At 37.8% G+C, this 17,372-nt stretch overlaps 1 protein-coding gene across 1 annotated transcript in view; it reads left to right on the top strand.

Annotated features, from left to right (window-relative positions):
- zgc:63587 (uncharacterized protein LOC393431 homolog) overlaps positions 1 to 17,172 on the top strand; it is a 42,952-nt gene extending 25,780 nt beyond the window's left edge. The window contains exons 8-12 of the mRNA XM_041787532.1: positions 10,484 to 10,585; positions 10,774 to 10,919; positions 11,101 to 11,184; positions 11,266 to 11,323; positions 15,612 to 17,172. Of these exons, the coding sequence (XP_041643466.1) occupies positions 10,484 to 10,585; positions 10,774 to 10,919; positions 11,101 to 11,184; positions 11,266 to 11,323; positions 15,612 to 15,677 (456 nt within the window). The 3' untranslated portion in view covers positions 15,678 to 17,172. The remainder of the gene's footprint in view (positions 1 to 10,483; positions 10,586 to 10,773; positions 10,920 to 11,100; positions 11,185 to 11,265; positions 11,324 to 15,611) is intronic.
- Positions 17,173 to 17,372: the final 200 nt, after the last annotated feature.

Below are 17,372 nucleotides of genomic sequence, written 5' to 3'. Positions count from 1 at the left end.
CCAACCCAGGGTCCTGGACCTCCCTAGGGGGCTGCCCAAGATCTTAGAGGCAGGGGGTAAAGCTTTATCTGCTGTGAGGTAGTTAAAATTAGATTTTCACATATGAACTTAAGTAATGCTAAAACATTAAGTTTATTCACATACCCTTTGGTAAAAATAACACCCAGAAACCTTACTCTGGCCTTGTTCATGAAACAGTTCAAATTTATGTGGCTTTTTGATGGCATGGCATCTTTTTTTTTTCTTTTCGTGTGGTTTATGGGGGGCTCCAAGGAAAAAAGGTTGGGAACAATTGCCATAACTCACACCCCTGCAAAGGTAATGTCATGGCGTTTTCCCAGCTCTCTGTTGTCCATATTGTTGTCCAACCCTCTGTGCTCTCCCCGAACACTCCACGCTAGTCCTGTTGTGTGAACCGGCTCAACACAGCCCCACTGGGAGCCATAAACAGCACTGGATTGTTTGCACTGGCCAGTATTGTCACCAGGTTTTGTTAAATGTCAACAACAGAGAGTGAAACTGTTTTAGCACAGAGGATAAACTGCAAAAGGTTCCATGTGCGGTTAAAAAGGGAAATGTGAGGCAGCAGGTGTAGTGATGTAAAATGATGTGAATCTGGTGCATAACTCCATTTTGATATTGCTTCTTACATGTCTAGGCAACCCTTGACTAAAGGTTCAGCTATGTTTCACTTCATTCTTACCTCACTGCTTTCCTGTAAGCGTAGGTGCATGTTTTGTGTGTCTGACCCCCTGGTCAGCTCTTGGCCGGTCCTTTTCCTGCCAGTGTTTCAAACACGCAGCTATATTTATTTATCTGCCCTCTGGCACTCATTGTGCAGTGGTATGTTCACGTCTCTGTGGATTTTAAAACAATAAATATGTGTCTTTCTCCATAAAGCGAGCAGCTCTATTTCACACAATCATCCGCTCTCAAGTAAAGAAAGTACAAGCATAGCACAGTGTGAAAACAGCAGGTTTCCTTGTTCGAGCGCCGACCTGAAAAGATGGTTTCCGGACATTGCCGTGCTGCTAATGAGTCACACTTTGCTTGCTATTGAGACCCCTCTATGATTACCAGACTAAGTCACAGAACCTGACATGTAGCTGAAATCCTAAACTCCTTCTGTCACCTTCTTAATCTCACTCAGATAGAAGATTACATGAATAGCCTGATTGTTTCCCCTATGCTCTTTGATCAGAGGGGAGAGGTGGGTGGTCTTTACTATACTAATTCTTATCCAAGACAATAGGAGTGTGTGTGTACAAGTGTGTCGATCACCATAATTCATATGATGCCTGCACGTTTCCATGGAGGTGGTGGTTTCCTTTGTACTTTCCTCCAGTGCCTCCTGGCATCGCAAAGTCAGCTTTTTAATTTACGTCTGAATCGCCTCTCAGACTTACTGAATATATGAGGAATGTGCTTCTGTGCATGCATGCAAGTGTCTTTAATCCCCTTAACAGTAAAGTATTGTTTTCCCAGCACTGCTGCATGAAGGAATTTGTGTTTTAAGGGTACTTTTTGATATTTGAGGGATTTTCTCTATAGATGGTCTAAGGGATATCCTCCAATCTCTGGTGATCTGCTGGACTCCTGGAGCTTCAAGCCCACATTTAAACTTTTTTTTCCCTGTTCCTGACGCCAGATTGTACTATTTCACAAAGTGAGGCAATAGTTAGTGGTGTGTGTGTTTGCGCAGGAGGCTGCTATGAGGACCAAATCCCTCTGACCCCCCTGGATTAGGTATTGTTGGGGCTCCCTCACCCCCTCAGACTCCCTGCAGGCAAAGGAGCCAGTTAGTTGAAACGAGTTTCCTGGAAGGAGAGAAACATTTGTTCTCATGTGTCTTAAGGTTAGCAAATTAAGTTAGAAAACTAATGAACACCAGTAGGAATCTGGCATGAATTTATTTTCTCTTTGATGCTATCAGACTCCAGTTGTTTGTCTTGTAAACTTGTCACTCTGATATTTAATAAGTGTTGTCTAAAATATCAATTACAGTGGCATATAGCTCATTATATTTCTTTCAGTATATTTAACCCAGAGCCAAATTGTTGCCCCATGAGAAGGACTTACTTAACCCTCTGTTATTTTGAATTAAAAGAAAAAAAATTAGTATGTTGGCCTCAGATAATAAAGAAACTTTACACTTCATTTCATAGATATTCTCCACCTGAAACTTGAAAGGCTTTTTACAAGACTGAAGATTTAATGCTGAAGAGGCTGGTACTCATCCACATTTTTTATTCTTTATCAGAAAAAAAGGGGCGGGGTGATTTTTTTAATGATGATCGAGACCATGTTGGGACTCATTCATAGTTTATATTTCATGTTTTAGTGTTTTTGGCTCAATGGTTGGAATTTATCAGGCCCACTAGTCCTGGCTGCTTTCATGGACTGCCAAAAAAATATAAATTAGATGGAAACATGAAATGATATGTATTTTCTGAAGAAAATTTTCTGGTATTCAATAGTGTGAGTACATCAGAGGTAGATGGAAAAAAATAGACTTAGATTTACTGCGTCACAGCTGCTCTGCCCTGCACAACACAAATCATATTATGAAGTTTGCTGATGGTACGACTGTGGTGGGTCTCACCAGTTAAAACTACGAGAAGTAGCCCAACAATTAACAGACTGGCAGACTGGTGCAAAGTCAATAACCTATCCCTGAATGTGGACTAAACCAAAGAGATTGTGTCCACCTATCTGATGATCTCACTTGGTCCCTCAACATCAGCACCGTGGCCAAAAAAGCCCAGCAGCACTTTTGCAACCCCCCACCACCAATATCACACTCACCACCACTCATACAACACAAACATTCATACATACTCAAAACCTAACCATCCCAGCTCAAAACTTTTTGCACACTAACACTTTTTTTTCAAAGATACCACATCCTGCTTTATCCTCTAAGTATAGAACTATTTATGCAGATATTTTGCACCTTAAAAAAAGTGTACACAAGATATTGGTTCCCAACCTGGAGTCTGAGGCCCCTCATTGGGACACCAAAGATCTCAGAAGAAGAAGAAAATTTGATTTGCACATGTTAACTAATACCATGAGTAAACACTCACTGGATGACTCAGGTATTTTGTTTGAAAAGTATTTAGACCTACTATGCAGTGTTAATTTTGTTGACTAAAATTATGACTAAAAATGTTTGTCAACTACCTTTTTTCCATGAGGAAGACTAGACTAAGTCTGGCAAAAAAATAGATCCTTGATGATTAAACTCTGAAGAAAAGCAAGTGAATTTTTTGTGTCAAGGAGACTAAAATGAGACTAAAATGTCAGTGCTTCATCTTTTTTAATACACCTTTTAATGGTTAAATAAAAGAATTCTAATTTATGACATTTATTGTCTGTGAATACTATCCTGTTGATTTAGTAAATGGAGCTGTTCATGCATCTACAGCTTATTTAGCGAACATTATTGAACTCTCATTTCAGGAAATGTGAAGTAATTAAGTCAAATTAAAAACAAAATAACTGGCACAACACAGACAGCATAAATATGTCACAGGAACAAGATTGGTTTCTGACCATAATGGAGTTAACCAGGTGCTTTTTTAGGCCAGTGGTTTTCTGCTGATGAATCAGAACCCAAAAGTGGCTTGTAGAGCTTTTTTCAGTAAGGCGTTAATTTGGCAAAAAGGTTAGTGATCTACGGAAGCCATCTATCATTTTGTTTTTAATCAATCAATCAATCAATCAATCAATCAAACTTTATTTATGAAGCGCTTTTCATACATGACATGTAACTCAAAGTGCTGTACATAGACAAATTAAAAACATTCCCTCAAACCCACCCACCCCCACCTTTTGCGTAATATAGACAATTAGAGTCATTCCCTCACACCCGCAACCACCCTATCCCACTATCAACCACCCTACAGACAACAGTTACATGTGCACCCACTCACACCCACTCACACACACTGTTTCACAAACACACACACACACACACACCCCCCCCCCCCCCCACACACACACACACACACACTAAAATAGTGGATAACAATAACTCTGTTTTACCATGATAGTAAGTAAAGTTCTGTTTGTTTTCTCAAGCTCTGGATTTATTTGTCTTATAATCCAGAGAAAACAATTTTCCCATGGTAATGAGTTAATTTGTCAAGATTTCTAGATATCAACCAAAATGCTCATGCTGTTATTAGAAATGGAGTATGATAAATTGCACGCATGTATGCCCAGGGCTTCTGTAATGATGCTTTTCTGAGACTGTGTCTTTGTTCACTCATGTTTTGCTCCACCAATCTAAGGTTCAAACTGCAACATTTTTAGTAAATACATTTTAGTGGTTGAAATTTGACAGAAATTGTATTATTCTTATTTATTAGGTGGTGGTGGATCTTGATAGTAGACTTATTAGAAACAAATGTCATGCAAAAAAAATCACTTGTGTTCACCCCTAAGTAGAGACACAGTTGGACCTACAAGAGTGTCATAAGGGACAGAAAAAAGTCAACAAACTAGATTTCACAGTCACCAGGACTGTTTTTTTATTTAATAAACTTCAGTCTTGTAAAAGAAAAGGAATCTTCTCACTCACAAGGTGTTTTAAAAAGGTTTTAAAGCAACTCAGAGCTGATCAGATATTCTGCTGCTAATGGCAATGATACACCAATTCATTCCCATGGCCGCCCCCCAGTAGCTGGCAGGCAGCTATGAGGTTACATAAACATTACGTAAAAACGCGCCTGCTTTGGTCCCTCCATGTCCCCCATCCCTGCTCTTCTCAGTCAGGACTAATTAGCCTCAAGATGCAGTTTGATTGTTTTCCTTTGTATCTTTTCTCCCTCTCTGTATTGTTGATTTCCTAAGAATGCTCTGGTGCACATTTCTACTTCCAAGTATTGTTCACTGTTAGGGTTGAAGTTTGGTAGATATAAACACCATGCCAAGCAAGTGGAGGCTCAGCTCTGTGCTCACAATCACACAGAAAACAGCGTTTGTTTGCAGTCACCTGTTGAATGTTACCAGAATTGCTCTACACAGCTTTTTCTGTTCGCTCTTTTCCTCTGAAGCTGTTTGTTTTCATCTTTTGTTGTTTGTCCAGCATTTATTTCTCGTTGTTAAGCAGCTGTTTGACTCAGTCTTATTTTTGTGGGTTTGTTTGCAAGAATTAACAGATAGTAAAAATATTTTTCTCTCAGCAGGTTGGTGAAATGACGCGTTGATCCCTTTAATGATGGGTTTGCACTCTGTTTCTTTATGATTGGAGGTTTTGCTGTGCAATCCCTGTAAAAAACTGCTTAGCCATGCCTCCCATGACTTCATTCTGTATAATTATATCTATGTATAGACTTCTAGGGTTACTTTTTTTGGACTCTTATCCACCACAGTGTATTTAATTCTGCTATTCCAAGAACTGAGTGACTTTAGATTGGAAGCAAATAGCTTGAATGATTCACCAGCAGTTAAGCATAATTTGTTACCCATTTTCTCAGTTGACGGCATCAGTCTTCACCCTTACACTTATCATAAGTTCCCAACATGACGCAACATTTCCACAAACAATACTCCATATTCAACGACATGCACCAGAAGCATAGGCGATAAATCTTTGGCTTCCTATTATAATTATTACTGAGTCACAGTCTTGAATGGTATTGTTTCTCCGCTGCCTTGACAGCATTGAGTGAACCTACAGGGCCAAACATAACAGCACATAGAGAGGTGGGTGTGAGGGGTGTATTATAGCTGGACAGGATGGTCATAAAATCAAAATGGCCCCCACTGCCAGCATCTCCGCACCAACGAAAATACACTACTGGGAAGAGCAGGAGGAGGAGAGACTGGTGTAACATTAGGGATTAAGGCCCACATTGTGTGCAGTAAATCAGCAGCAGACAACAGGGATTTGGAGCAGGCGGTGATTTTGACATGATGATCCCTGAGAGGTCTTGATTATAGGTGTCAGGCTGTACTAAGCACACGTTACGGGACAAAATAATTCAGGTAAACAGCCATTTTGCAGCTTTTGGCTTAGCAAGGTCTGGAAAGAGATGATGGCAGTCAACGGACTCATGTCTCAGAGATGTCCTGATATTGTTTCAAGATATTCAACGGTAATTTTTATCTTCAAAAATGTCATCCATGTTAGTTGTTTGGTGTCCTTCAGTTTGATTTTCCCATTTTACTACATTTTTATGAGAATTTCTCTCCATCTTACCATCTTGCGTAGTTTGTTTCATTTTTTCCTGCTATTGTGTCATTCATGTTTATTTTCCCACTGAGTGCACAATTTCCCAAAATTCTTTATGCTCTGCCCGCTTGTCCACAGCACTGTTTGTTCAGTCTCCATGTTCGACCGGTCTGTACATCGTGTATGTTTGACTGAATGAAGGGAAAAAAGAGGCTCTGGTCCTGTGTCACGCTCTCCTCTGAGTCCTGCAAAGCCTGTTTGTTTTTTGATCTGCCCCACAACAATACCCGACTCTCCCCATGCGCACACACTATCTCGCTCACACTGCGCACAGAGCTCACTGAGAAAACAAGCGACAGCCATAACAACGGCTCAAACAGAAGCTGCACTCTGTAGGAAAACCTGCGCTCACTTCCCAGGCTCCTGGCTGACTGACCACTGTCCTTTTACGCACTACAGTACATGAAAGTATCCAAAAAGTCAGGAAAATAACACTTGACATTTTTTGGCTCCATTACATAAGACCACATTGTGATTTTCAAAATGCTGCTCCTGGGAAAACAAAAGAAAATGCAGCTTTGATTCTTAGAATAATAAATACTGACATCTGTCCCCGAGGTAGTAGAGAAGGAAGCTCCTTTGTTTTAACTTGTTTCTTCACCGGTCGGCCCATGAATAAAGGAGGGTGAGAGCTTTGTTTTTCACTGTTTCAGAACTTGCACACACACACAGACAGTTATTATACTTCACCTGCCTACCCTTTCCTGTTCTGACCCTCTTCTGCTCCAAGGGGGGCTTTAATTAAATGTGTTGCTGCAACAACAGGTGCTCACTCACACCCTCTCATTAGTCTTTAACACTTTTACTTTCATTTTAAGGGGCAAAGTTGCAGCTGTTTTATAACTTGCAGCATAATGTGAATAATACATCACCATACAAAACGAGTACAAAACAATAAGATGCAACTGACAAGTAGCTTCAAAAATAGGGATGCATGATGTTGGATATGCCATTATTTCCAAGTGGATCTTAGCTAATACCAATATATATGCACCGTTTTTTAATTGTGAAGATCTCAGAGTCTCCCCTGTTTTAGAATTGAGTGGTTCCTCTTGTTTTGACAGACTATATGTTTTAGAAACAGACATAAAAAGAGACAAACAAAATGTATTTATTTGTTTATTTAGAAGGTACAGAGCACATTATTGAACCCAAGTATTCAGTACACTTGTACAGAGGAGGATTAGGGCAAGAGATGAAGGATGGACTTTGAGACTTGAGTTGAAATGACAAGGTAAAAGTTGAACAAAATGATTTTTTTATGGTAAAACAAAATGTAGCTGTTTCATCTTGGTTATACTACCTGACATGAGAAGTGTAAACCCTTACAGAAGCGAAACTGTGATTAATTAAATTTTCAAAAATATGTGATATCTTGTTTACCTAATTAGATGTAAAATAAATATTTTTATTTTATACATCGACTATTTTTTCAAGTTTCAACACCTGAAACACTGGTTGCACCACCTGACATTTGCAACTAATGTCAAGCTTAACAGGCAAATGCTTTGACATGTTACTTTTATTCTTGTTAGAAAATGGGCACATATATTTTTACAATAGAACCAAGAGTTTAATAACAAAACATTAAACATCATAACCCCACCCCCACCCATCACCCCCCCCCCCCAAAAAAAAAAAAAAACCCCACAGAAAGTCACCAATACACACTTCTGACTTATGAGGAGGGGTACAGATACTAAAAAAAAATTTCATCATGACTCTTGACAATGGACACAAAAAGGTATCTATTATGCCTTCCATGCTGATCCTGTTAAACACAAACATTTCAGTATGGAGATTTACATTTACATTAATAAACAATAGAAGAAAACCCTTAACACTCTTATAAACCCCAGAGAAAAAGACAGAAATTCTAGAACAGAACTGGTAGATTAACAGACCGTCCCAAAATTAATGCAACATTGTACCATCACTGACTTTACATTTATCACATTTAAGAGACACAGAGGGGTAAACTTATGAAGTCTGTCTTTAGAATAATAAAAACGGTGAATTACTTTAAACTGTATTAACCTGTGTCTGCTATTTATTGAACAGCTATGAATACGGGAAAGTGCAGTCTTCCATAGTTTATCAGAAAACACATTAGTTTCTCTTTCCCACACTTTCTTAATACTGTTGGCAGGTACTGAGTCCTCTGAAAAGTAGTCACAAATTTGGTCATGAGCTTCTTACTATTTGGCAAAAGAAAAAACAATTCCAAAAGGGTATGTCTCTGACAGTATGACTCAAAGTGAAGTATGTTTTCTCGCATAAAGTGCCTTAGTTGCACCAAGCACTATAACGAAAAAAACTGTAGTGAGGTATATCACATCTGGAGCTTAACGGCCCAAATGATGCAAAGTTGTTGTCTAAATAAAAATCCCCTATACACCTCACCCTTTAGTAAACCATAAGGTAAATGTATTGGCAGCAATGCTGGGAAAAAAAGCATGATCATAGCAGACCGGCATATAAACTGATATATCAGGAGTTTTAAAGAAATGTGTGATTTGGTTTAGAATTTTACAAGAGTTTCTCACAACAAAGCTATGACAGACTTATTTGACAGCAGAAGAAAGGTTGGTAAAAAGTACGGAGGCAAGTGAAGAGTATGGTTTTATCAAAGATGTAAGCTCCAATTTTAGCCAGAGGGGGGCAGAATTGAGTAATTCGTGGTCTGCAGAACCCCATTGCCAGTATGCCATTGCCCTAGCATTAGCTGCCCAATAGTAATCCCTAAATACTGGAAGGCCCAGACCACCATCCTGAGTTGGTTTTTGTAAATGCTTTTTGGAGAGTCTATGTATTTTTTATAACCCCAAACAAAGTCTAGGACAATTGTCTCAAGCTTCTTAAAAAATCATATGTGATCCAAATTAGCAAGTTTTGAAAAAGGTACAAACATTTTTGGTAGAGATACCATCTTTGTAGCATTAACTCTGCCGATCATAGACAGTGGAAGAGTGCTCAGTATTCTTTGCTACATTTTAGTTCATCAATGCCCGCTAGTAAGTTTAATTTTAACAGGTGTTAAGGATTTTTGGAGATTTTAATACCTAATAGGTGATATATTCATGGACTATCTTGAAGGGACAATTTTTTAAAATCCTACTTTCTTTAGTGAACACGAGTTCACTTTTATCCCAGTTTAATGTATAACCAGAAATTTTTACCAAACATTTTATATACTGTAAAAGATGGGGAATGCCTATTTCAGGAGTTATTAAAGTGTTAGTAAATCATCCACATAGAGCATCACAAGACATTCTGATACACCAGCTGCTATACCCTTTATGTGCGAGTGATTTCTTATCTTATTTGCCAAAGGCTCCAGTGCCTTATTTATTAAATAATAAAGGAGACAGGCAATCCCCCTGTCTCATGGTAAAATACATTTTTTAGCGGTTTACATTGGTCATACCACCTGACAGTCAAAGTGTTGGTCCACCTGTGACTGAAAAGATGTAAAAATGTAGAAAACCATTTTGCATGCCTGTGAGTGTCAGCAGGAGTCAAATAAATGCAAAAATATGCTACATTTCATTTTTATCACTTAAAAATAAAATACCCATGATCACAGTTGCACCACACCAGCATTTAAGAATTTTCAAATTCCAGGACAAAATTTTACTGGTGATCTTACTAGCTTTAAAGTGATACATTTTGATTACACTTTTTATTACATAGATTTCAACCATAAAATAATGCCAAAGTATTCTAATTTGAATCTCTCCAAATTAAAAGGGCTTTTTTTTAATAGCATTAATAATCTGCTCATGTACTTAGATGGTTGTGCCACCTGATATTTTAGGGTTTAAGATGAAGAAATACAAGTCAATTATATTATTCAAATATACTGGAAAAAAAGTATTCAAACAAAGTAGATTTCATAGAACAAATTGATACAGTATATGGCATTAACTGATTATTTTTTCCAAATGGAAATAATACATTCAGAAACAAAAATATCCACGTCATGTCACTGACCCATAGACAGATATTTTATTTCTAAGGAGACCTTGTTGGCTTTGATGGTTAGGAAAGGATGTTGTTGAACAATGTGGTTTTGCGTTCATTGTTTCCCAGACTGTTCGAGTGCAGACTGAGAGAGCCATGTTGACCCTCTGCAGGGGTCAGCAGTTGAGTCATCCCTGTGCAGTGGGACTAGTCAGGAGGTCACTCTGAGGTCATGATCCTTCTGACTCACCCCATCTTTCTCTTGTCACCACCACACAGATCCTGGACGAGATCGCAGAGCAGGGGATCAAAATTTATCAGCTACCTGATGCTGACTCTGACGAGGATGAAGAGTTCAAGGAGCAGACCAGGGTCCTAAAGGTGAGAGAGGGACTCACAGTTAATGTCAGAAGTCATACAACCAAACCAGATACTTCTTTCTTTTTATTAAGGGACTGTCATTTTCTTCCTATTTATACTTATTTCTTTCTTATTCTTTTCATGATTTGTCAACTTTCACTGATTTAATTTCTCACTTGGGGCCCATAACCTCAATCTTCCTCTCCCAGGCAAGTATTCCCTTTGCTGTGATTGGCTCCAATCAGCTGATTGAGGTGAAGGGGAAGAAGATTCGTGGTCGTCTCTACCCCTGGGGAGTTGTTGAAGTGGAAAACCCAGAGCACAATGACTTCCTCAAACTTCGAACCATGCTTGTGTGAGTCTCTCTGGCAATAAAACTCCTTAAGTACAAAGATTTTCAGAAGGAAAGTCTTGTAAAGCACTGACAGAACTTCCCAATTAAGCTGCTTGTAAAAACCCAATAAAAGAAAAGGTCACAGTGGAGCAGTACTGCCTCCCAGTGGGTAAAGAAAGCCTTACATGTTTGTTCTTTGCAGGACCCACATGCAAGACCTCCAGGAGGTAACTCAGGATCTGCACTATGAGAACTTCCGCTCCGAGAGGCTGAAGAGAGCGGGCAGGTACTAATACATTTGAACAGCAGATGAGCTGCTCTTTTTATGCAAGGCCTAATATCTAATTACGTGTTTGTTTCTCTGCAGGGCTGTGGATGAGGACGTGGTGGACAAAGACCAGATCCTGCTACAGAAAGAGGCTGAGGTAACTGAGTTTGGTTCAGTTCAATTCAGTGCAATTCAGTTCAATTCAAACTATGCTGTAGAATCAAGGCCCTGAGAAAAGGCATCCTGATACATAAAAAGACTACATAATACAGGACAGAACATACTGTAAGCATGCAGATCACACAAACATGGCAGACAAGTATATGTATATGTAGGGATTTTATCAATACACAAGTAGGTTGGTTACACTAAATTGTAACCAATCAAGAAAACGCAGGGAATGGCAAGTACTCTATTTATTTCATCTCACTCTGTGCAGTTAAAATGGTTAATAGATGGTGTTATCATCCCATCCTTCCTCTGGCTCTAAGTGTTCATTGTCATATAAGCTGAAGTCAGCCTACCTGATCATGATGCCATTACATTATCCCCTAAACAATACTGATTGATTTACCAGCTGCTCTAGCCCAAGGTCTGTCTGGAAATCTTTCCTACTTCAGTGTGACTGTCTTTAAGAAACAGTCTTATCTATTTTCATCCTGCTACCATCCATATGTATTAGTAATCTTCTATGACATGGAGACTGCAGTTCTTATGTTATTTGGTCGTTCCTGATTGGTCTGTTTGTCCTGCTGCTGCAGTGCATCACTGTTATTGGGCAGGGCACAATCAGAGCTGTTTGTAAACAATGCACTGAGCCAGGATACAGCATTACTTCCTGCCTGGATGTCCTGGTCCAGATTTATGGTGGGAATGACCTCAGAAATGTGAGGGAGCCACACACAAAGCTGGAGAGTCAGTGGTCCATTTGTTTAAAAGCTGTGAAGGAAAGACCACAATAACTGACTGTTCCTAGACTGTACTTGAACTTACTTTATTGGTCCCTACCTTCCTTTTATTTCCTGGAAAGGAGCTGATAACAATAATTATTTCTTAGAAATGTTCCTGAAAGAGCTTTGCTTTTTTGTAACAACTACAAGGTAAATAGAGAAATAGATAAATAGCACAATGGTAGTTGTAAGCTGATCCGTTCATCTTAAAGTTAAATATTTATTTTTTAAATACAATCAATACAATAACCATCATCAATAAGGTATCTGAAACTAGAAAAGCACTCAGAGAGCGCAGAACAGCATTAGCCCTATCTCCCAATAGTACAGAATCCTTAAAAAATATTCCTGGATCCAGATGGTGATCTGGATCAGTCCCAAAATCTAATCAGTTCTTCCTTATGCCATTCCTGACATTTCCTGAAAATTTCATCAAAATCCGTCCATAACTTTTTGAGTTGCTAACAAACTAACTAACTAACTAACAAACCCTGCCAATCACATAACCTCCTTGGCGGAGGTAATAGTTGTTTGTGTTAGTGTAAATGTACATTTCTCTATTTCTACTACAGTCATTATCACTGTGGGTTGTGTTGTGGGTTGTAGGTCCTGTTTGTTTCTTTAAAAGGGTGAGGTGGTAATTATTCTGTACTTTCTCATTTTCAAAAAATCATTAAGATTTGGAAGCAGCCTAAAATTAAAGCATTTAAAAGTACCTAGAAAAAGTATCCATCCCCTAGGATGTTTAACTCTTTTTTGATTTTATCAGTCAATCTTGGTCAATATGATTTGGCTTCTTTTTTAAATTACAGAAAGTACTCTTTAATGTCAAAGTTAAAACAGACATCTACAAAGTAATTTAAATTAAACAGAAATGTGTAAGGTGAAATGAATGATTTCATAAATATTCAAACCCTTTTAAGTTACTGACCTAATTCAACAGAGACCGAGTCTCACAATTAGTGAAATGGGATCACCTGAGTGCAGTGAATATGTCTCAAGTGACTGTAGTATAAAGACACCTGTGTTTAGAAGGTCCAGTCACTGGTTATCCAGTATTCCTGGCTGCCATTACACCATAAAGATAAAAGATCATTCCAAGCAACTCAGAGAAAATGTTATTAAAAAAGTATAAGTCAGGGAACTGATACAAAAAAAAAAATTAAAGGAACCGAACATCCTCCAGAGTTCAGTTAGATCCATAATCAAGAAATGGAAGGAGTATGACACATGTGCAAATCTTCCTGGATCAGGCCAACCTTAAAAACAGAGTGACCGTGCAAGAAGGACAGTAGTGAGAGAGCCCACCAAGACACCTATGACTATTCTGATGCTTGCTTGCCTGCTTACTACTCTGAAGGAGTTACAAGCTAAGCAGCTTAGATGGAATAGATTCTGCATACAACAACTGTTGCCTGGGTTCTTCACCAGTCAAAGCTTTATGGGAGAGTAGTGTTTGAAGAAAACTCATTAAATCTTTACTATAGTCTGCAGACACCAAACACTGCAAATCACCACAAACTCACCATCCCTGCTGTGAAACACAGTGGTGGCAGCATCATGCTGTGGGGATGCTTCTTGGCAGCTGGTCCTGGAAGGCTTGTAAAGGTAGAGGGTAAAATGAATGCATCAAAGCATAGGAATCCAGTCATGCTCGGACCTCAATCCAACTGAGAATTAGTGGCTGGTCTTGAAAGGGCTGTTCACACCTGATCCCAGTGCAACCTGACAGAGCTTGAGCTCTGAGAAGAATGGAGTAAAATTGCAGTGCCCAGATGTGCATGCCTTATTGAGATCAATCCACACAAACTCAGTGCTGTGATCGCAGCCAAAGATGCATCTACTAAATACTGATGTAAAAAGAGCAAATATTTATGCCATCAGTTATTTCAAATTACATATTTTTGTTGAATTCGCATTACTTTGTGGAAATCTGTTTTCACTTTGACTTTTGTTTTTGTCAAAAAGTTAGATTATATTGACCATGATTGTTTAAAAAAATAAATAGTTAAAAAGGGTAAAACGTCCAAGGGAGTGAATACTTTTTATAGATGCTCTGCTGGTTAGGTTGTCTTGCCCTGCAACAAAAATATATACCTTATACAGATAAAAGTACATCCATGAAAATTTGAAATAAATAACATTGCATAGTGCTTCTTTCTGATAAAAGGAGAAAACTCCACTCCTTGGACTGGAAACATCAGTGAAGATAAATAATTTGAAGTTCTGTGCTGGGCCACAAGATGGCGATAGACATTAAATGAAGCTACAGAGACATAAGAACTAACTACCTGAAATGAAAGCTTCACATCTTCATTATTTTAATGAGTTTTGAAATAATTCAATTATTAATGGGCCTATTATTTGTGTCCCTTTAACATCAATTTATATTTTGACTATTAGTTATTGTCTCAAACTGATTTATACCCCATCAATCTTTAAACACTTTTCTCCTGCTCTGCTTCTATAAATGCATACATATTTTTTAATGTAGTAAATGCCCCATAAATTACTGGTATGCTTCTGTGGTAAGCCTCTTAATGTTAAGGGTTTCAGTTTTCCTTTGTTTAGTTCATTTTCCAGTAATGCAGCAGGGAACACTAATTTTAATTTATGCTACCCAAATCTGGGTCAAGTTGTTGTTTTCCAGTAGTCATTTATTCATTTTGGTGATGTCCTCAGGTGTTTAGTGTTCATGGCCATGCTGTTTTTGCATTACTAATCACATGCCAGATGCCACCATGTGAACAACCCATTAATGTCGTCATGAGGTTTCTCTTCTACATGTGTCGCTACATAGATTCTCCTGTTACTCACTGGTGGTTTTCCTTCAGACGTGGCTAAATGACATGTTGTACAACTCTGCGCAATTCTTCAGTTTATCTTAAGACCTTATGACATCATGGTGCATCTCCTTCAAATACCTTTTTGCAAGCTAAATAAACCATTTATAAAGTAAATTTGTATATATAAAAATATGTTTTTATTAATTACAGCTCAAAATTGTAAAAAATGTTTAGACATTTTGTTTCAACTGGCCAGCCATTATTGGCTAATTGGGCATTTCATTAAAGAACAGGAACAATAAAAGGCATATTTCTGTCTTAAGCTTTCAGTTGGACTGCCAAACACACTTTCAACTGTCATCTTCTTGGGCTGATTATACAGTATATTAAATAAGTTTTTTCTGCAGATATACCCCTGAGTAAATTAATCTGTAATTGCTCTAAATACCAAATCATTTGTGTTTTCATTTTTATATTACATGCTTTTCATACTGAAAAATGATGGAACACAGTACTTTTTCCCAGAAAAGATTTTGAAGCAGTTTGTGTGGGTAATTAGCTCACTGATCTGTGTTTTATTGATTAAAACTGGTTTACTATTTTTATTACAGTTGAGGAATCAAAAATAAATCCCAGGATGTTTAATTCAAGTGTTTTAAATGGAAGGCACTCTTCATTAAATTTATTTTTTTCTCTCTTATCTCTGTAGTTGAGGCGCATGCAAGAGATGATCGCTCAGATGCAGGCACAGATGAAGATGAAAGCAGACGAGTGAAACAGTCAGAGTTAAAGGGAAGCACACTAACACACTTGCACACACACTCTAATACACACATGTACACACTCCTGGTCTTCCTAAGAGTCCATCCCTTCCTGCTGTCAATATGAATTTTCAAAAGGAGTCCAAGCATCCAGGATCATGTTGTCTGTTTCCTCACATCACCAATAACCTCTTCCTCTTCTTCTTCTTCCCTCCAAACGTCCATCCATCAGCTGTTCAGGAGCTCGCCTCACTCACAATCCACACATGAATCTCATTTTGCTGTGTGCTGCTGACCTCTTGGCCAGGTCACCCTTGTAAAGGAATTCTTGATCTAAATAAATATAAAAAGTAAATGTTCTAGTTTGCAACTGAATAGATGAGTCAGACTGGGCAAAACATTTAAAAAGGATGAACTTGGAAAAGTAACTGGGATTGAATATGGGGTTGATTAAATTATGGTCTGCAAAGCTGGAAGACAGTACGGCACTAGGTTGTTTTCAATCCTGCTAACATGTTTACAAAAATATTTGTATAGTCATACATATCATTTAAGTCTAGTGTCATATGCAATCATACCCTAAATACTTCTATCAGGTTAAGGCAATGGTAATCTGTTTTTAGTTTATAGAATAAAATGTGCTTTTTATGTTGCCATCAGTTTTAGACTTGCTCAATAGCACATCACTTTAACCTCACAATGGTTTCAGACTTTAAGTGCCTTCAGTGCTTTTGTCTGACAAAGCCACAGCTATGAAAGTTATGACAGTCAATAATGTGGGCTTATTAGTTAGATCAGTTGTCTTAGCGGAGGGAAAAGATTGCCCTTGTTTTGTTTCAAAGCAACATATTTCACCTAATCATATGAAACGAGAAACATTGTTTTGTAACCTTGTTTTGTAGCCGCTGCCAACACTGTAATTCTAGTTATTTTTGCTTTTTTGTTGTAAAGCATATTAATGCAAGAAATAAAACTAATACAACTCGGCTGTTAAAGGCAGTAACCAGGTTTATGTTTTAGTTAAAACGGTTATATTGTTAATATTTTGGTATTTATCAATAGCTGCTGATATTAATGTCCGTGCCAAACTACAGACTGAAAATTAATCAAACTATTCAGTCAGGTGACTAAATGTGTCCATATGTGCTCATTCAATATTGTTAAATGTGTTCACTATTTTTGTACACTACATGTTTTGTCTTATGTTATATTGTTTTTTAGCTTTTTCCCATTTAAAAACAGTTACTATAACATTTAACTGTTATAACCACCACCAGCTTTTCTGTGAGCAGCAGACTGAACATCCTAACTTTTCCTCATCAGTGAAACTGACTGTGCTTTCATTGGTATTTTTGTTTTTATTTTAGTTTTCTCCCTTACGCAAATTTGTCATTTGAACTTATATAAATATACACAATTTTTGTGTCTTAATCATGTCTATCATTTCTCAGTAGAAACTTTTTTTTGTGCTGATCTTTTTTGTATTCCTCTCAATAAAATCTGTTTAGAGAAAAAATGTTTACACTGAGTTTGTTGTTACTTTGAAACATCTTGAACATGTTGGGAGCATTTTAAGTCTTTTTAATGAAACATGCTCCTTTATGCATCCCTGCCTGGCATTTAATTAATATATTCTTAAAGTTGATGTTTATCTAACAGAGTTAGACGCATGTAAGTAAAGCATATTTTTTCAATAGTTCATCCATAAA

The sequence above is a fragment of the Cheilinus undulatus genome, linkage group 5 (assembly GCF_018320785.1).
Source record: "Cheilinus undulatus linkage group 5, ASM1832078v1, whole genome shotgun sequence".
Taxonomy (NCBI): Eukaryota; Metazoa; Chordata; class Actinopteri; order Labriformes; family Labridae; genus Cheilinus; species Cheilinus undulatus.
The sequence above is the reverse complement of the archived record's forward strand: the minus strand, read 5'-3'. Positions and strand labels throughout refer to the sequence as shown.